The 21,590-nt window shown below is 48.4% G+C and overlaps 1 protein-coding gene across 5 annotated transcripts in view; it reads left to right on the top strand.

The window, feature by feature from the left end:
• Nucleotides 1-21,590, top strand: part of FPGS (folylpolyglutamate synthase) — a 115,673-nt gene that overhangs the window by 26,518 nt on the left and 67,565 nt on the right. Inside the window, exon 1 of one of the 5 annotated variants that reach the window (XM_077478716.1) lies at nucleotides 12,521-12,744. The exons of 3 other annotated variants lie outside the window; for them this stretch is intronic. In XM_077478716.1, the coding sequence (XP_077334842.1) occupies nucleotides 12,625-12,744 (120 nt within the window). In that variant the 5' untranslated portion in view covers nucleotides 12,521-12,624. Of the gene's footprint in view, nucleotides 1-12,520; nucleotides 12,745-15,009; nucleotides 15,058-21,590 lie in introns of those variants that run through there. One more of the 5 variants, XM_077478717.1, reaches the window with a different exon arrangement.

Here is a 21,590-nt window from a genome sequence, read left to right as displayed (position 1 = left end):
TGCGGAGAGCTTTTTTAAATCACTTCTTCATTTAACCGAGGTCTCCCCAACATATGTGGTGGAAAGGGCTCACAGGGTACCCACTGGCCGAGGTCCGCCGGGGGCTCAGCCCAGGCCATTCCTGGTACGATTCCTCAATTTTAGGGACCGGGACTGTATACTGCGCGAGGCATGCAAACACCAGACCCTGCCTTTTGAGAACACGGTGGTGCATCTGTATCCTGATTTCTCGGCTGACTTGCAGAGACGGCGCAAGACCTTTACGGACATCAGAAGACGGCTGCGAGAGAAAGATTTGAAATACTCCATGCTCTATCCTAGTCGGCTGCGGGTGCAACATGGGGGTTCGGTAAAGTTTTTTGATACTCCTGCTGAAGCAGATGCCTGGCTCCAGTCACTGAGATAGGCGAGGCCGGTCATGGTCTACTTACTACACGGCGGGATTGGTTCTTCTCTTCGTTTCTCTTTTCCTTTTTTTGCCTTTTGCTATGGCCCCCTTCAAGAGTGTGGCCGGACTGCTCCTTGGAGGTTGAGTTACCCGTTGTGCTACCATAGGATTTCCCTGCCATGGAAGTTTGCTCCCTCAGGCTTGGTGGTGGGGGGGGGGGGGGGGGGAAATGTGAAGGTGGCTGCCCTCTCCTCACAAGTACATCTCTATGAACACATAGTTGAGTTTACTTCTTCAGTATCTGTGGGCTATCCTCTTGGACACATCAAATCCTGGGAACTGAAGGGGGCATATGAGGTCCGGATGTGGCAGCAAAGGCGGGAGGGTCCTGAAGCAGAGTTGGGAGCTCCGGGACACCGGACACCGTGTTTATGACAGTTTATTTTGGTGACACTTTCACACCCCTTTTTATTGTTTTTTAGGGGGGTGTCAACTTTTTTCTTTGTGTCTTTAGGTCCTTTTTGGCCTCATGATGGTTATGCCCTCAAGGACTGTTTTAGGACACGGTTTGGGGACAAGCTGCGTGTACCTGTTTTTTTGGTTTGCTACACAGCAGCAGGGAGTTTATGGGGGTCAGGGGGTGGGGTTTTTAGTAAAAGCAGCCCTCCAAGTCAGTTTTTTTATTTTTCATATGCTTGGTTACCCGTATGTCACACATGGTCAACTGTATTTCCTTCTGTTAATTGTGTATTGTGTCTCTTGCTGGACAGGTTTAATGGGGGATGATGGCGGGACAAATGTTTAATGTGGTCTGTCCGAGGACTGAATGACAAATTCCGTAGAGCTTTAATGTTTCAATTCTTGAAACCGCTTAGTACTCATGTGGTGTTCCTGCAGGAGATGCATCTGGATGGGAGCAGGGTGCTGGCCTTACGTAGAGCCTGGGTACAACAGGCGATACATGCAACGTACTCTACTTACTCCAGGGGAGTGTCAATTTTAATCAGTAAGGTGGTACCCTGCACCATACATCGTGTGATCTCGGACCCTGGGGGAAGGTATCTGATTGTAGTTGCTGATATTGGCACATACAAGGTGGTCTTTATATTTCACCCCCTTTCCAGGTTCAGATTTTGTATGATATTTTGGGTAGATTGGCGCCCTACATGCACCTCCCTCACCTTATTGCTGGGGATTTCAATGCCATACTCTCTGCCGCTCTGGACTCCTCCAATGCGTCTAGAGTGGCATCGGCTGACCTTTCTGCCTGGGCGGCTACGGCTTCCCTGACAGAATTGTGGCGGTGGAAGAACCCTACTACTAGAGGTTACTCGCATCTTTCCAAAACGCATAGATCCTCATCGAGGATTGATTTGGCGTTCGCAAATGCATCAATGTTGCAGCTGGTGGGCGGAGCTACATATTTAGCGGGTGGTTTGTCTGACCATACGCCCCTGTCAATACATATTGGTCTCACCTCAGGCTCTAGGGGGGGGGCTGGAGGCTCAACCCTGGCTGGCTGGAGGTGGAGGAGGTGTCCACTCAGGTTGTCCACACTTTGGTAAGTATTGGGAGGATAATGTGGGATAATGTGGGAACTGCCGCCCCAACCGTGGTGTGGGATGCGTTTAAAGCTTGCATGCGCGGTCACTATATCTCGGCTATTAAACAGGCACGTAGGTCTCATAATCAGAAAGAGCAGGAATTGCAGGACAGGGAGAGGGTGTGTGCTTTAGCACATGCTAATAGCCATTCGGATGTCACGTATGGTGAACTTCTGGAGGCGAGGCGTGTTTTGGCACTCCACTATACCGAATTAGCTCACACGTCTAGGACAAAGCTGGCTGAATCCCCTTTTGAGCGGGGGGACAAAAATGGCAAGTTGCTTGCTATGTTGGTAGCGGAACAGAGAGTTCAGACTAACATACCTTGCATTAAAAACGATCGGGGGGACATTCTCACAGATCCTGTGGCTATCTTGGACACTTTTGTGGAATTCTACAGAACCCTGTATGCTCCTCTCCCGGCTTACAGCTCACTGGAGCTAGACGGGTTGTTGGCGTCCCTGGGTGTCCCGGTGCTGTCTGAAGGGGACAGGGACATGTTGGATGCTGATATAACTGAGGAGGACATTGAGAGGGCCATTAGGTCCTTCCCTCCACATAAGTCTCCGGGTCCCGATAGTTTCTGTTTTGAATGGTACAGGGCACATTTAGAGGACTTGGTACCCAGGCTAAAGGGTCTCTTTCGCTACTGTATTGAACTCAAGTGTCTTCCTGACTCCCTATCAGAGGCGCAGGTTATTCTACTGCCAAAGCCGGGCAAGGATCCCCTGTCATGTTCATCTTACAGGCCAATAGCATTGCTGAATCAAGATTTGAAAATCTTAACCAAAATTTTGGCTACCAGACTCTCCCAAGTCATCACTACCTTGGTGGACAGACGGGATTTATTCCGCAGAAGTCTACAGATACCAATTTGCGCAGGCTGTTTACTCATCTGCAGGTCGAACATGACAGGACGGGCGAGAGAGTAGTGGTCTCCCTTGACATGGCTAAGGCCTTCGATTCTGTAGACTGGCAGTATATGCTAGCAGTTCTGCGGCACATGGGTTTTGGGGAGGTTTTTGTAACTTGGATTTCTCTACTTTATAGCAACCCTCGGGCGGTTATCAAAATAGGTGCCTTGATCTCCTCTCAGTTTGAAGTGGGCAGGGGCACGCGTCAAGGGTGCCCGCTGTCTCCATCCTTATTTGCGTTAGCGATAGAGCCCTTGGCTATAGCTCTGAGGAGGTCCCCTGAGGTTGGAGCTTTGGAGGTAGGGGGTATCAAGGAATGCTTAGCGTTATATGCGGATGACATTCTATTTCTGCAGGACGCAGGGCCTTCCTTGGAGGCTGTGTTTAAGGTGCTTGACACCTTTGCCACATACTCCGGGCTTCGGGTTAATTGGGAGAAGTCAAACGTTATGGCTATTGACGGGGGGGCTCGTGCTTTGGCGACCACTAAGATCCCCATTGCATGGGTGCAGGAGTTCAGGTATTTGGGTGTGAGGGTGTCCCCAAGAGTAGGTGATTATATGTCTCTCAATCTTCTTCCATTGCTGGCTAAGGTGAAGGTACAACTGGATGCATGGAAACATTTGCCGCTGTCCCTGATTGGTAGGGTTAACCTACTGAAAATGAAAGTTTTACCAGTGTTTTTATACTATTTGCGAAACACGCCAGTTTGGATCCCCTGCTCCTTTTTCAGAAGGGTGAACAGTCTGTTCAGTTCGTTTTTGTGGGCCGCTGCGCATCCCAGGATAAGTCTCCGTGTTTTACAGGAGCCCTGGGGTCAAGGTGGCTTGGCCTTACCGGATCTTTTTAAGTATTTTATAGCTGGACAGATGGTGGTCGCCAGGAGATGGTTAACAAGGGATGATGGGGACTCCGCCACGGTACTAGAGGCAGCCCTTATGGGCTCGTATGAGAGCTTATCCTACCTGGTGTATAGGGGTCCAGGGGCCTCTCCTTCCCTGACAGTCTCCATGCGAGTAACGGTGCGAGCTTGGGACAGGGCGCAGGTCTTGATGAAGAACAGAGGGGGGTGCTGGTCGCCGGACGCCCCTCTCTGGTTTAATCCCAGGCTGCCGCATTTTGGTGCGATTCCTGACCCGGTGATATGGGCCAGGGTTGGCATCAAGCAACTCGTGCACATAGTGGGGGGGACTAGGCTATACACTTTTGATCAACTGAAAACGAAATACAATCTACCGAACTGGTATTTTTTTCGCTACCTCCAGTTGAGACACGCCTTCCTCACCCTGTTTGGTTCGGATGCTTTGGAGCTGGGTGTGTCTCCCCTGGAGAGGGTGCTGCGGACGGGGGACCTTTTGAAGCCCTTATCCGCGGTATACAAAGAGCTGTTCGTTGATAGACCCAGTGTGGTACAAAAATGTAGGGACACATGGAGCGCTTTGGTGGCGGACTTTGGGGGGGAGGACTGGGACGACATGTGGGCCTATCCTTTCCAGACTCGGCCAGGGATAGACTTATTCAATATAAAATTCTTTACAGGGTACACTACACACCTGCAAGGCTAGCTGGAATGTATGGCACGGGTGCGGCGGGCTGCTGGAGGTGTACGGAGGACCGAGCTGGCTTTGATCATATATTTTGGCAGTGCCCACAGATTAGGGACTTTTGGAGGGGAGTGACGGACACCATCCAAGCAGTCCTCTTGGTGCCGATTCCTCTTACGGTCGCGGTTTGTTTGCTGGGGCTGGTGGAGGAGTTGGCTCCTAGAAGGGCACAAAGGACTATGATATCTCTGTCTTTGTTCTATGCGCGTAAAGCCATTCTGCTATATTGGAAAAAACCTGAACCACCTACTGTGTCTTATTGGAAAAGCCTGATTAACAAAGCACTTCCACTTTACAAGGCCACGTACCTTAGTAGGGAATGCTCCAAAAAAATTGAGAAAGTGTGGCAGGGCTGGCTAGACGCCAAAGATACTTTGAATTAGTTTGCTGAGTGGGGAGAGGACTCCTGGATAGCCAATAGGTGCACGGGGCAGATTGATGCTATGAGCTCTATGGGTCTTTCTGTTGTGCATTCGGAGTCAGGGTGCATCATTACTTTTTGGGGAGCCAGTTTTTATCTGTGGGATACGGTTGATGAATATGAATATGTTTTGTGATTTGTATTTGACTGGGGGGCTGCACAGGGGCATGGGTGGGAGGGGGGGGGGGGGGGGGTTTGGGTCATATGTTTGTATGTGTTGTTTGTGTTGAAAAACTGTTAATAAAAACAAATTTACAAAAAAAAAAAGCAGCGCAGTGCCAAATTGTAAAAAGACCTCTGGTCATTGACCAGCAAAATGGTCCGGTCTGAAAGTGGTTAAACAGGTAACCTGTAAAGGCATTTAAATCATTGCACGTGGAGCTATTTAAGTACCATAATTTGTCACCATTCCACGAGTGTGTGCAATTTTAAAGCGTGAAATGTTAGGTATCTATCTACTCGGTGTAACATTATAGAAAAAAAACTATGGTATATATTGTGCTTTGTTTTTTTTTATTTATTAAAGTGTATTTTTTTCCCCAAAAAAATTGCGTTTGCAAAACCGCTGCGCAAATACAAAAATACAAAAAAAAATTGCAATGATCTCCATTCTATTCCCTAAGGTCTTTGCTAAAAAAAAAAAAAAAAAAAAAAAATTAATGTTTGGGGGTTTTAAGTAATTTTCTAGATAAAAATACTGATTTAAGCTTGTAAACAAAAAGTGCCAAAAAAAGCCTGGTTGGCAAATGGTTAAATGAATTAATAGACGTAATAATCAAAAAACAGGCGTGAAAACCTGAAGATGGTTCACTCCTAGTTTGTACATCTTCTTCAGGTCAAGTGAACACATGTTACTGAATCCGCGGTCTTCCCTTGGGTTCTTGTTAAATTTTAATGTAATGTAAAGAATCCTCCTTCATATAGGTAGTGTAAATGTCAATGTCAAAGATTAACCCCAGGCTAATATTTGCTCATTTCTCTGACACACAGCATGTCCTTGGCAGATTGAGCGCGCTGCTGTCAGGCTGTATAGACAGACCCCCTTTCCCAGGATACCTTATCAATGATCGTATTGTACAGTACGGTGCATACGGAAAGTATTTACAGCGCTTCACTTTTTCCACATTTTGTTATGTTACAGCCCTATTCCAAAATGGATTAAAGTCATTATTTTCCTCAAAGTTCTACAAACAATACCCCATAATGACAACGTGAAAGAAGTTTGTTTGAAATCTTTGCAAATTTATTAAAAAAACAAAAACTAAAAAAGTTCCATTTACAGTATACACAGCCTTTGCCATGACACACAAAATTGAGCTCAGGTGCATCCTGTTTGCACTGATCATCCTTGAGCTGTACAACTTGATTGGAGCCCACCTGTGGTCAATTCAGTTGATTGGACATGATTTGGAAAGGCACACACCTGTCTATAGAAGGTCCCACAGTTAGGTCCGGTTCACACTGAGGCAGCGCGACTGACTCAGGCGACCTGGACTCGACCACTGCCGCGACTTGCAAAATGACTTCTGTATAGAAGTCAATGCAAGTCGCCTCAAGTCGCCCCAAAAGTCGTACAGGAACCTTTTTCTAAGTCGGAGCGACTTGTGTCGCTCCTATTAGAACGGTTCCATTGCACAGAGCGGGACACGACTTATCAGGTGGCTAAGTCTCCTGACGAGTCGTCCCTGTGTGAACCGGCTCTTAGAGACAGCCCAACCTGCAAAAACTAAATTCTGGAAGGTGGTCCCTCATGCCCGCAGCCCTCCCCCCATCACCTGGGTGGTATGTGGCAGTGGACGGTGTCAGTAGGTTTTTTTTTTATCTTTAATAATTTATTTTTTTACAATTTTACAAACAGTGCATGTCAGAGTACAAACCAAGCCATGAAGTCCAATGAATTGTCTGTAGACCTCAGAGACAGGATTGCATTGAGGCACGAATCTGGGGAAGGGAAAAGAAAAATGTCTGCAGCAATGGTCCCAAGAAGCACAGTGGCCTGCATCTGTAAATGGAAGACGTTAGGGACCACCAGGACACTTCCTAGAGCGTGCCCCCTGGCCAAACTGAGCAATTAGGGGATAAGGGCTGTAGTCAGGGAGGTTACCAAGAACCTGATGGTCACTCTAACAGAGCTCCAGCGTTTCTCTATGGAGAGAGGAGAACCTTCAAGAAGAACAACCATCTCTGCAGCACTCCCAAAAATCAGGCCTTAAGGCCTGTATGGTAGAGTATAGTCAAGCAAAATCTCTTGCGCTCAAAAGTGGTGCGATGGCAATGGATTTCCAAAGGCTCTCGGTAGATGTGCAGGCTTTGCTGCCTTCCAAGCGTCAGGGGACACCCAATGGGAACACTGTAAGACAACAAAAAGCTTTGAGGAAGAGAAGATCCCCCCTCGATATGCGTCAGCCATCTGGAAGGTTCTCCGGCAAGCTGTACATGGTCCCGCCATGTACAGGGCACAAGGCACATGACAGCCCGCCTAGTTTACCAAAAAGCACCTGAAGGACTCTCAGACAATGAGAAACAAAATTCTCTGGTCTGGTGAAACAAAGATTGAACTCTTTGGCCTGAATGGCAATCGTCATGTTTGGAGGAAATCGGGCACTGCTCATCACCTGGCCAGTACCATCCCTACAGTGAAGCATGGTGGTGGCAGCATCATGCTGTGGGGATGTTTTCCAGCAGCAGGAACTGTGAGACTAGTCAGGATGGAGGGAAAGGTGAATGCATTTTCATGAATGCAGGTACTACACACTGGGGGGGGGTGTCAGGCCGGCACCCCCCTCCGCGACTATAGCGGTGGCAGCGCTGCGGGATTAGGTGGCAGCACAGTGACAGGCGCAGGGAGAGGAGAGGCGAGCTTAGCTATCATTGTGATGCAAGGGGGAGGGGGTGTGGGGGGGTGCAGGGTGACACAGGTGCACCTTCCATCCCCTCCTCTTGCGGCCGCGGGCTGTCTGTCTGTGTGATCATGGATGTCACACAGGCAGGCACAGCCGAGCAGCCGCCTCCCCCTTCTCTGTGTTTATGTGTAAACAGGGGGAGGGGATCTGCTGAGCATGTGCTGCCGCGCCGCGCTAATCTGAGGTACTGAATGGGGGGGGGGGGGTCTGCACTGAACAGGGGCTACACTGAAGTGTGGGGCTACACTGAAGGGGGGGCTACACTGAAAAGGGGGGCTACACTGAATAGGGGGCTGCACTGAAGGGGGGGCTAGACTGAAGAGGGGGGCTGCACTGAATGGGGGCTACACTGAAGAGGGGGGCTGCACTGAATGGAGGCTACACTGAATGGGGGCTACACTGAAGAGGGGGGCTGCACTGAATGGGGGGGCTACACTGAAGAGGGGGGCTGCACTGAATGGGGGCTACACTGAAGAGGGGGGCTGCACTGAATAGGGGGGCTACACTGAAGGGAGTCTGCACTAAACGGGGAGCTACACTGAAGAGGGAGTCTGCACTGAATGGGGGCTACACTGAAGGGAGTCTGCACTGAACGGGGGGCTACACTGAAGAGGGAGTCTGCACTGAATGGGGGCTACACTGAATGGGGGGTCTGCACTGAAGGGGGGGTCTGTGTAACATGCAGGGGGTCCAGAGCTGCACGGTGTTGTGTAATGTAAAGGGGTCCAGAGGATCAGGATGTTTTGTAATGTAAAGGGGCCCAGAGGCGAAAGGGCTGTGTAATGTAAAGGGGCCCAGAGGTGCAGAGGGCTGTGTAATTTAAAGGGGTCCAGAGGTGCAGGGTGTTGTGTAATGTAAAGGGGTCCTGAGGTGCAGGGGGCTGTGTAATGTAAAGGGGCCAAGAGGTGCAGGGGGCTGTGTAATGTAAAGGGGCCCAGGTGCAGGGGGCTGTGTAATGTAAAGGGGCCCAGAGATGCAGGGTGTTGTGTAATGTAAAGGGGTCCAGAGGTACAGGGTCTTGTGTAATGTAAAGGGGTCCAGAGGTGCAGGGTGTTGTGTAATGTAAAGAGGTCCAGAGGTGCAGGATAATGTGTAATGTAAATGGGTCCAGAGCTGCAGGATGTTGTGTAATGTAAAGGGGTCCAGAGGTGCAGGGTGCTGTGTAATGTAAAGGGCTCCAGAGGTTCAGGGTGCTATGTAATGTAAAGAGGTCCAGGAGGGCAGGGTGCTATGTAATGTAAAGGAGTCCCAAGGTGCAGGGTGCTGTGTAATGTAAAGGGGTTCAGAGGTGCAGGGTGCTGTGTAATGTAAAGGGGTCCAGAGGTTCAGGGTGCTATGTAATGTAAAGGGGTCCAGAGGTTCAGGGTGATATGTAATGTAAAGGGGTCCAGAAGGGCAGGGTCCTATGTAATCTAAAGGGGCCCAGAGATGCAGGGTGCTGTGTAATGTAAAGGGGCCCAGAGATGCAGGGTGCTGTGTAATGTAAAGGGGTCCAGAGGTGCAGTTGTGGAGAGGGGGTAAGCAGTAGTGACAAAGAGAAATTGAAGGATGCAGGGGGCACAGTGGGGTATTTTTGTACATTTTAATGGGGGGGGTGCCAGATATAGGATCCGCCCCGGGTGCCAAATGCTCTAGGTACGCCCCTGCTGTGAGCCGACACTCCCTATCCAACCTGATGGAGCTTGAAATGTCCTGGGAAGAAGAATGGGAGAAACTGCCCAAAGATAGGTGTGCCAAACTTGTAGCACCATACTCAAAAAGACTTGAGGCTGTAATTGGTGCCAAAGTGCTTCTATTCAGTCCGGCCATTATATAGCGTCCGCCCCGTACTGCGCATGCGCAGTACGGAGCAGAAGAAGCTTCGTAAAATTTCGGAAGCTGAACGGCGCCTGCGCCGTGAGTGGAGGTGGTAGCCCCACCATCCAAGCGGACATAGGGTTGTGAAAATTAGACGCCCCCTCGCGGGCGAGCTTCGCTCGCCACGCTTCGGGCTCGGCCTCGCTGCGCTCGCCTCTTTTTTATTCCTACTCTATGTCCACTTGGATGGTGGGGCTAGAACCTGGACGCCGTTCATCCTCGGCTATTTTCGGAATCTGTGTTGCTGTGTACTGCGCATGCGCAGTACAGAGCGGACGCTATCTGATGGGGGACCTTATATGATAAGACACCGGATCCACTGTATATTTCTAGAGATGGAGCTTAGAAAGTAGATGTTAGAAAAATCAGTGTCAGTACAAAATGAATTGCTGCAAATCGCAAGGAATCACATGCAATTTGAACAGGAATGTGGTGCAATTCCTGACTGCATCATGAGCTTTCCTCCACCACTTGTGTGTGTGTGTGTGTGTGTGTGTGTGTGTGTGTGTGTATATAGAGAAAGGGAAAAGCACCATCTAGTGGGCAGTTTATTAAAAATGTTAGAACTCACAGAACATATCTGGCCAAATGCAAAATCTTCATAAGTGTCCTGGTCCCGTGGATAGCAAATCACGACCGCTGGAGGTGCTCACAGGGCTGGAGGAGATGTAGAGGTGGTCCGGCCCCAAGCTGACAACACTTCTGCCCCTATACTCACGAGGTCCCGGAACATCTCCTCCAGCGGCCGTGATTAGCTATCATCGCGGGACCGGGACACCTATAAAGATTTTGCATTTGGCCAGATATATACTGTGAGTTCTAACATTTTGAATAAACTGCTCACTAGATGGCGCTTTGGGGGAAATTACATTCGATTCGGACAGGAATCGCATTACATTCCTGTTCAAATTGCATGCGATTCTTTGCAGTGCAATTTGCACCAATTTGCACTGAAAAGTATCGGTACTCGTACTCACTGATAAAAAAAAAAATACAGTATCAGCGCAACCCTAAATTTAACCCTTCCCTATCTGAAATGAATTATAAAAACTTTTGTCTTTAGGTATACTTCTAAGTGTCTATTCCCACCACATGCCCTGCCACTTTTTTTTTCCTTACAGCATGCCAGCGCAGTGACCTGCGAAAAATAAAGCATGGAAGCAGTTCACGCTGGTGGGTTGTGCTGATACTGGTACAATGGTAGAGCAAGCCCGTTTTTTTTTTTTTTCAGCACAATGCAGTTAATGCATGTCAGAGCGACGTGCATCAATGCTCAGCCAAACCAGCACAAGTTTGCCTTCTCTGCTGGGCTGTAGACTTTTCATATCTTCCAGGAAGTGGGGAGAAATGTGCATGGTTAGGGCTCATTCAGATGGGCACTGAGCCACGTCCTTTGTGCTGCTTTATTTTTTTGGCTGTGTCTGAATTCACCCTGGAGCTGTGCAAAGGCAACCTACAGAAATGGATGTAGATGCAGCAACTGCAGACAGAAGCAGGTGCATGGATCTAATGCAGACATACTTACATATACTTGCCAACAGTCCTGATTTTCCTGGGACAAAAAGATTATTTCCCCTTGTGTTCAGTGGGGAGGGGAAGGGCAGCCACTGAACACACACACACACACACACACACACACACGATAAAGCCGGGAACTGCCAGGAACTGTAGCTGCCACGCTGCTGGGGCACACAGATCGCTCTGTAAGGAGCGCTCCGCTGCTGCTGCCAGGGACACTGAAGAAAGGAGGATTCTGTTGCTTGGTGACATAGATCGCTCTGTAAGGAGGGCTCTGCTGCTTGGGACACTGAAGTAAGGAGGGATCTGTTTCTGGGGAACATAGATCTGTAAGGAGGGCTCCGTTGCTGGGGGACACCAGATGTAAAGGAGAGCTCCGCTGCTGGGGGACACCAGATGTAAAGGAGGGCTCCGCTGCTGGGGGACACCAGATGTAAAGGAGGGTTCCGCTGCTGGGGGACATCAAATGTAAAGGAGGGCTCCGCTGCCGAGGACACCAGATGTAAAGGAGTGCTCCGCTGCTGGGGGAACCAGATGTAAAGGAGGGCTCCACTGCCGAAGACACCAAATTTAAAGGATGGCTCCATTGCCAGTGACACCAGATGTAAAGGAGGGCTCCGTTGCCAGTGACACAGAACTGTAAGGAGGTCCTCTGCTTCTGGGGGCACCTGATGTAAGGACAGACTCTGCTGGGGGCTCTTTATGTAAGGACGGACTCTGCTGAATGAGCCTGATGTAAGGACAGACTCTGCTGGGGGCACCTGATGTAAGGATTTTATCATCCAACCATGTGCAAGCTAAAATGCTGTTTTTATTGTCTTTGCATGTCCCCCTCGGACAGGGCTGGCGATACCACTAGGCAAACGAGGCAGACGCCTAGGGGCGCCCAGCTACTATTTCCCTTCACGTCTGCAGCATGTAACTCAGTCCGACCCTAGTGTAATTAGAGGTGCCTTCACAGCACTGAAGCCAGCGCTAGAGGAAGCAGAGTCAATTCTTACTGGCTAGTTGCACAATCTGTCACATTGGCCCCGCCCCATTTAATTCTGACTCCGACGGCACACCCACCCTGAACCTCACGGCTCCAGCCCCGCCCCCTTTAATTCTGACTGCGACGGAACACCCACCCTGAACCTCACGGCTCCAGCCCCGCCTCCTTTAATTCTGACTCCGATGGCCCACCCATCCTGAACCTAACGGCTCCAGCCCCGCCTCCTTTAATTCTGACTCCGATGACACACCCACCCTGAACCTCACGCCTCCAGCCCCGCCCCCTTTGCGCTGACTCCGCAGTGGGCGTGTCCCGTCGCTGTCTCCCAAGTTCGATGTCTGTCATTTGCTTGCCACACACAAGATGGCGCCGGTGACACACGGCGTTTTGGGTCTCAGGGGGGGGCGTGTCTGGCGCCCGTAGCATGGCTCCACGGTACCGGCCTTTCCACGCGGCGCTCCGGCTACTGCCATACGAGTGCCGCGCCCGTCTGTGCCGAGGGTTCAGCGTGCAGGCCGTCCCCGCCGTCAAGATGGAGTATCAGGTGAGCGCCGCGCTTCATATTGGGGTTATTACACGTGGCTGGCCAGCTGAGGGAGGACTACGAGTCCCAGCATGCATGGAGGCGGCCTGTGTTGGGAGCACGTGTGCGGGGTATGGAGCTCTACTCCTGTCATGTTCTGTGTTAGGAGATCCTTCATCCCGCCTCTGACAGCACCAGTGCGGGCAGTGTTATCATCACAACCCCTAGAACTCAGTTCAGGGAGGTGACCCGTCAGTGCCGCCCCCCCCCCCCGTGCCCATTCATGCCATCTCATCAGTGCTGTCCATCAGTGCCCATTCATGCCATCTCAGTGCCCACCAGTGCTGTCAATCAGTGCCCATTCATGCCATATCAGTGCCCACCAGTGCCGTCCATCAGTGCCCATTCATGCCATCTCATCAGTGCTGTCCATCAGTGCCCATTCATGCCATCTCATCAGTGCCCACCAATGCTGTCCATCAGTGCCCATCCATGCCTTCTCAGTGCCCACCAATGCTGTCCATCAGTGCCCATCCATGCCTTCTCAGTGCCCACCAATGCTGTCCATCAGTGCCCATTCATGTAATCTCAGTGCCCACCAGTGCTGTCCATTCATATCAATTCATCAGTGCCCACCAGTGCAGCTTATCAGTGCCACATCATCAGTGCCCCCCAGTGCAGCTTATCAGTGTCCACCAGTGCTGTCCATCAGCGTCCATTCATGTCAACTCATCAGTGCCCATTCATGCCATCTCAGCGCCCACTAGTGTTGTCCATTCATGTCAACTCATCAGTGCCCATTCGTGCTGTCCATCAGTGCCCATTCATGTCATCTCATCAGTGCCCACCAGTGCAGATTACCAGTGTCCATCAGTGCCACCACCTCATCAGTGTCCACCAGCAGCGTGCTCCTGACTCTGTCCCCTCCCCCGGCCACAGACAGAAGACAGAGTGGTCGTACCCAATTCGGCTGCTCTGTCTGTGGCAGAGTGACCAGGAGATCGTCAGGTGCTTGCGGGTGTCCGGGAGCCCGCAGCCAAATGTGGGAGACTTGGGATGATGTCTGTATCACCTGTGTCAGGTGTTCTATCAGTGCGATATGCCACCCCCCACTCTGAGGACACAGCACGCTGGAGATGCTGCAATGTCAGTGTGTCAGGCCTTGTCACTCCTCTGAAGAGTGACCTGCAGTGTAAGCCTTTCAGAGGGGTTTTACAGGTGGTAAGAAGGTAATATGTTGTCCCACAATCGCATGCCCTTCCAAGGCAGCCCCATAGACTTGCATTGATTACATTTAGGCCGGGTTCACACTGCTGCGGGGGGAGATCCGGATGTGATTCGCACCGCAAATCACATCCGATCTCCGTAGCGATGCGAGTTCAGCCATACAGATAGTATGGCTGAATTCGCATCGCTCCCGCAGCAAACTCGCACGGGACCCTTTTTTGGTCCGCAACAGAATCGGATCGCATGGGGGGTCACACCATGCGATCCGATTCCTGTGCGAGTCGGCAGATCGCACTGCGATATGCGGACGGATCTGGGGGTGTCATTAACATATCATTGACACTCCCAGCCGTCCGCATAGGGCAGTGTGAACTGCCGGCGGGAGTAATGCGATGCGGGAAAACGCTGCGGATTCGTGGCGTTCCCGCATCGCAGCAGTGTGAACCCGGCCTTAGCGGCGGTAGCGCTACAATGAGCGGCTTCATTTTTGCTGCAGGTTGTGTGCAGCCCTGAGTGGTTGCATGTCAGGTGGGTAGACAGAATGGAGGGGCGGTAAAAGATCACCTACCTGAGCTTTCAGCCCTGGTTCACACTGCTACAACTTGTCATGCAGCACAAAGTCACATAACATGTCAAGACGAATTCATTTCATGGAGTGTCTCCCTAATTGCTGCAACTCAAATCATGACAAAAAGAAATGGTTCCTGCTCTTTTCTGTGTCTTCCTTGTGACACGAGTGCCATAGACTGCAATGATAACATCACAAGGGTTGCAAAGAAGTTGTTTCTTTGTGTTATCTTTGCGACTTCAGAGGGTTTTGTAAGTTCAGTAATATGTGTCACGCTGGATTAGAGAGAGGTGCCCCCTCTAATGTCTAAGTTCACAAAGTCGCAGCGGTGTGTACGGAGCCTAATGCCCTGTACACACGGTCGGACTTTCCGGGAGAAAATGTACGATCGGATAGTGTTGCCAGAAATTCCGACACCCCACAGGATTTGACTGACAGCTGCAGGGCCCTATGTGGCTCCAGCTGCTGCCTCTGTGATGAGGCTGAGAGAGCAGTGCTGGTTGCAGATGGGTGCAGCGTTGTATCCATACAGGACTCTGGTAAGTATATGGGGGGGGGGGGGGGTTTACAACTAGTGGGATATTTTTTTTTTTTACTTCAATGTAAAGAATGCATTAAGGTTAAATAAAAACTTTTGCTTTTAGAACCACTTGAAGGGATGTTCACCTCATAGAACATAGAGTGGTAAATCAGAGCCGGACTCCATTACTATTACATTCACAGCTTACAATGCAAAATGTGTTGTCTTTACATGCTGTATACTCTACAGGCGAACTCTAATATTAGAGGCCGATGACCTACCTGCCTGGTAGTCTGGAGGAGTTCTGCCCGCATGTCCCCCTCCACATTGGTGAATGGTGTGTGGTGATTGATGATGGGGATGGGTGGCTCTATGCCTTACTCCTATGTCATTGCCCAGACAAACAGGGACTTGACCACATTATAGAAGTGCTGTAGTCCATGTTCCACACCTACCTCCCTTGGAAGTGATTCCCTCCCTGGAAGTGATTCCCTCCCTGGACTGGACTCCCTGGTTGTTGAGAGAAGGTGCCCTGTAAGTTCATGTTCTGCAAATCCCCTCCACTGCTATTCATGTTCTACAAATCCGCTCCGCTGCCCTTCAGCGTGTTCTACAAATCCCCTCCACTGCTATTCATGTTCTACAAATCCGCTCCGCTGCCCTTCAGCGTGTTCTACAAATCCCCTCCGCTGCCCTTCAGCGTGTTCTACAAAGTCCCCTTGTCATGTGATTTGATAGTTTCAAATCACATGACAAGTTGCACCCTATTGTCCGCAATGAAAGCCGTCAAATGGGTGAAACTCGCACTCCATCGGATTTTTGCAAGTTTAGGTGCAACTTTGAATAGAGATCTGTCCATGAAGTTACACAGATGTCTTCCAAGTCACACCTGATGTTGCACAGACATGCGACTTTGAAATCCTGTGGCTTCAAGTGAAGTGGCAAGATTTCACAGTCAGACTCGGCGAGAGGGAAGATGTCGGCCATGGACAGCTTTTATTTATCCAGCACTGTACATGAAGTCCCTCCAGAGTTCATCAGGTCTGGGTAATTGATCTCAGGGGAGGGGGTGGGGCTGCTAGTGATATATTTATCTTTGGCTTGTTAACATTTACTGTGCTGTGTCCTGGTGTTTCTAGAAGGATCACATGTAGTGAGATAAGTCCTATAATTACCCTTTCACTGTGTAAGATGTGGGGAGATGTCACCGAAGTACAGAATTGGGTATTTACAGGAAACGGGTGTCGACTGATATCGGAGACCTCGACACAACGGGAAAGTCTCCTTAGAGCCCTTGTAAGGACATATTCGGCGACCCATCGCAGTTTGCTATGGAAGTGACTTTCCGTTGCCGCCATCTTGCTACACCCCACACTCCTCCATAGTAAGGATACACTAAAGGGGGAAAGCAACGGCATTCCTGCTCATCTCACAGGTTTACTAATCTGACAAAAGTTCGCTGCTTTTTTCAACATCCAAGCAGTCAGGCGGAGTTCTAAGTACTGTATTTCACTATATAAATGCACTTTAGTGTTATAAATACGTGTAAAATGCAAAACTTCGGTGGGTGTAACATGTCCGCTTTCTCCCTTCTCAGTGTATCCTTAGTGTGGACGAGTGTGGGGTGTAGCAAGATGGCGGCGACAGAACGTCACTTCTGTAGCAAACTGCGATGGCACGCTGAATATGTCGTTACACCCTTGCTGATACACTTATCAACACTCCCTTCCCCCACTTCATACTCTCTGCTGTGCTCCTCCTATGTCCTAACCATGTGTAAGCTCCATGTGGGATGGTGTCAGAGCTTACACAGGGAGATGACCCATCATGTGACAGTGTTCAGGCCTGGCTCTGATGAAGCAGAAGGGGAGGTGAGTATTAGGAGTTGGGATTTAAAGAGATGGTCACTTTGGAGTGAAGAGGTCCCCACCCCTGACTAATGCTCACCCCCATCACTGCTCTGTGATAGAGAAAAACTACTTCACCCCTCGGTCCCAAAGCAGTCAGCACTCCACTCTCCCCTTTCAGCGGGCTGGTCCTGCATTGTATGTGATCAGATCCGTAAGGGACAACCGCTTGGGGGGACAGTCATCCGGTGAGGAGGAAGATCTCAGGTCAGTGGAGGGAGTAAGGTAAGTGGGGCCTCCCCCTGGCTAAACAAGCATTGGTGGGACTGACTCCTGGTTACAGGACTGTGCAATACAGTCAGGGCATAGATCACTGCCCATCTCTAACCAAGACTTACTCTTTAGTGGCATGGGGTAAGATTACAGCTTTGGGCAGTATCTTCTGCTGACTGTGCTTTGTTGGGATGATATCTCCTTTCAGGAATTGAAGGTGGTCATGAGAATATGAAGGCACAAACAGCAATAAAAAGCCAACTAAGGTTACATCCCTTCCCACTCTTAAAAGAGGGGGGAGGGGGGACAGGAAACATTTTTGTTTGCTGCCTCTGTCCCCATTGGAGGGATTGCACTCACTTCCTGTCCCTCTGACTCCATGTCACTGGTACAAGAACTGCGCATAAGAAATGGACCAAAACAAAGACCTGACAGAAGTTCTAAAGTTGGTTATACACCATGCAATATAATTCTACAATTCTTATACAGTCTTCTTTAGTAGCTTACTAAGACTATAAAATGACATAATAAATAAAAGGCCAAACCTAAACAACTGTTTGCATATTTGTATCTAATCAGGCAGGCTCTCATACTACATGGTTGGTTCCAGTCAGATAAACATTTTGTCTTTATTTGGGGAAGCTCCTGCCATACTGCTAAATATGTTGTAACTGAACTATTATGTGCCAGAATATTATGTTTAGCTGCTGCTGTTTTACACTCCTTCATGCTGTATAACCATGAGTGCGCCGATGCTGCGGCCCCCTGCCTTGCTTTCCCGCTCGCGGGCCGGTGAGTGGACGCCCTCTAATGGGTGCTGCCATGATGGATCTGGAATGGCAGGTGCTCTTTAAATGTAAGGACTTATTCTTGCTGGTAGTTAGAATCTTTAGTATTTGCAAACAAATTGAAGGTTTCCTATTTAGAATAGGCTGACAGGTTAGTAAAAAAGTGATATCAGAACTGATTCAGTCATACAGTTTGTAATGTACATAGATTTTCAAAACAATGGGATAAAGCAACATTCCTGAACTTTTGTTTTATCTCATGGTTTCTGTGAAATTGTGTGATGTTATCTCAGCTTGCAGAGCTTGGATTCATTGAATGAGTTTTTCCCAAAAATATGCTAATTGGAGAATATACAGTCTCATGCTACATAACTAAGCTCCATTTCTTGCTGAATAAACTAAATTATTAATGTATCCTAAATAGAAACTATCTTATAGTTAACTTTTTACTCCAAAAGCATTTTATTAAAAAAAAATATCATTTTTTTGATTTTAACCCACCCTGCCGGGCAGGCTGCAGTCAGTCAGGGACTTTATCGATGAGGTGTCCTTGTTGAGTTCCTGCCTGTACATACTTGTGGTTACAATTATTAGGTGTTCTGCTCTCCCTTCTGGAATTTTATATTAAGGAGAATCCAACAGGAAGAGTGGGGACACAGCGGTGGGTATGAACACCCAGAACTCCTGGGTGGGTACAGAAAGATTTGGGAATTGTGGTGAGATCTCAGTTGTATAATGAAACACACATAAAAAGCCAGACGCTGACTTCTCGCACCTACTCTGGTTATAATGAAAAGTATCCATTTTGGGTGGACTGACCCTTTAAGTCAGTGCTTCTCGAACGGGGTTCGGCCGCAGGCAGCTGACAGGGGGGTTGCACAAAGATAGGCAGGGACGCGGCTGGCATCCTATTGGCTCTAGTGCGCTGTTCCCCACCGGTCCCTCCTGTCCTTCCCAAGTGGTTGTATGTACATCATCTGGGGTGGACAGGATAGGAGGGGTGGGGGGAGACCGTGAGCCACTGGAGGAGATATGAAATGAGTTCTGAAGCCAGAAGAAGAAAGCCTGTACTGAAGTGTGCCCAACAGTCTGTACCATGTAATGTCCCCTATTGTCCCCTGTTGTGTGACCTGTACCCTGTCATGTGCTATGTGTCATGTGCCCTGTCCCATGTCATGTCCCCTTAATTGGATCAGCTCTGCAGGAAAAGAGAGCGCAGGTTTCACATTAAATAGGTATGTCTTAATATTATTTAATGCTAGTTCTACAAATAATTTTTATCAACAGCTTGCTGACCATACCAATGTTCCATGAGCTGTAGATGTGAACATTTCAGGGGTTCCTCAAGATCTCAAACTTTTTGCCAGGGGTTCCTCCAAGGTAAAGCGATTGAGAAACACTGCTTTCAGTGCTCTAATTTTTATGGGACTTTTTTGCTCATAGCAGCCTGGGGAATTCTACCTCTGTTCATCCATTGCACAGGAACATGGCTCCTCTTTCAGACTTATTGTTGTTTTTCCAAGGGATCACCTTGCTGATGGTTCTCTTGTTACTGTTGGAAATCTTCCAATATTTGTACCATGCCAGACATGTTATGCAAGGGTTTAATAGTCACTTCAGTTCACATAGCAGAGAATAAGGAATGATATTTATTGAACCCAACTCATCACACTGTGTGTATCTAGTGACAGTTCTGATAGAACAGGCTCCATATCTGATATCTCTAAGGCTCTGTAGTCAGGCTCCTTTGATCTTCCCTTTCTGGTAAAGACACTTGGGTCTCCACAATTGAGACCCTAGAGGGACAGATGCTGGTGGCTCTTTTTCTGTAATCTTGGCTAAGATTTCTAATTTTGCCCTCCATTCTGCTTCTGTAAAGTTTGATTTCTGAACTTATGTGGATATGTTCCAGGCTGCCAACACACTTTGCAGTATATGATGTAACCCCTTCCAGCTTTGCCTGCCAGTGTTCATTTTGAAGCAAAAGTTTGATTTAGTTTTAGTCTTTTGACTAAAATGGCGTTTTAATTGTAGGCATCTGAATTGTTTCAGTCGTATTGTAGTTGACTAAAATACTTTTCATATAGTCATCAATTTTTTTTTTTTTTTGTCTATGAAATTAACCACTTCCCGCCCAAGGTACGTCATGTGACATCTTTGACTTTGCGAAGGTATATCTGAATGATGCCTGCGGCTACAGACCTCATTCAGAGATCGGCTTTTTCAGTCGGCTATTCCCTACACCATAAGAATGATCATAGTGGCTGTTCCACCGCCTGATTGTTCTTACGCCCTCCGGTGCTTTTACCACTTCCATCAGTGAGTCGGAGAACGGATCCGCCGACTCCGGATGGTGATCATAGAGATTTAGAGTCTCTGTGATCGTTCGGTGGACGGGTGCGATGTTATAACATCATGCCTGGCCTCTGCATTCAAATGAATGGTGCCGCCTCTGCTGGGAAGCCATGATCATTTATTTATTTTTTATTTCAGGCTTTCCGGCCTAGAGGTGAGATGTGGGGTCTTACTGACCCCATATCACACTGTAAAGGGGACTGATCATGCCATATTCCTATTACAAGGGATGTTTACATTCCTTTTTAATAGGAATAAAAGTGACAAAAAAAAAAACGCACACATTTTAAGTGTGAAACTAAAAAAATAAAAGTCAAATTAACAATAAAAAAAATTGAAAGCTGGCTTGTCCCCGTGAGCTTGCACGCAGAAGAGAACGCATATCTAAGTCCTGCCCACATATGGAAACGGTGTTCAAACCGCACATGTGAGGTATTGCCGTGATGGTTGGAGCGAGATAAATAATTCTAGCCTTCTTAGACCGCCTCTGTAACTCAAAACATGCAACCAGTAAAAATTTGCCTATGGGGATTCTTAAGTACCGAAGTTTGGCGCCTTTCCACAAGCATGTGCAATTTTGCAGCATGGCATGTTGGGTATCTATTTACTCGGCATAACATCTTTCACATTATGCCAAAAAATTGGGCTAACTTTTAAATGTTTTTTTTTTTTTTCAAAAAAAAAAAAAAGTGTTTGAAAATTGCTTCACAAATGCCATGCAAGATAAAAAGTTGCAATGACCACCGTTGTATTCTCTAGGGTCTTTGCTAAAAAAAAAAAAAAAAAAAATTATATAATGTTTGGGGGTTCTATATAATTTTCTAGAAAAAAAAGATGAATTTTACATGTAGGAGAGAAATGTCAGAATTAGCCTGGATGGGAAGTGGTTAAAACGGTTGCCTGCAATAAATTTATTAGAAAATGACAGTGAAACCAAGTGGACATTAAAAGAGAAGTATGGTGGGTTTTTTTTTATTTATTTTTTATTTTATTTTTTTATTTATTTCAGAATCATTTAAGAGTGCACGTCTGTGATCCATAGAAGTACATACAGCAAAACTAGCTATGGCTATACTTCTTTTAAAGCCTGAAGGGTTTTTACCTTCATGCATTCTGTGGCTTAAGATCAACTTTCTGTGTGCACACTGTGGAAACACAGAGTAGGCCTCGGGAGTGAGCACACACGAGTGTCCTCATAACAAGTGGTTTGCTAAAGGGGCACTCTACAGTGCGGAGGAGCCCAGAGTGCAGGAGGGGGACCCAAGAAAAGGAGGACTGGGGCTACTCTG

Source organism: Lithobates pipiens, unplaced genomic scaffold, assembly GCF_037356315.1.
Source record: "Lithobates pipiens isolate NorthernLeopardFrog02 unplaced genomic scaffold, aLitPip1_a1.2 Scaffold_1, whole genome shotgun sequence".
NCBI classification, from domain to species: Eukaryota; Metazoa; Chordata; class Amphibia; order Anura; family Ranidae; genus Lithobates; species Lithobates pipiens.
Note: the sequence above shows the minus strand (reverse complement) of the source record. Positions and strands in the feature narration are given on the sequence as shown.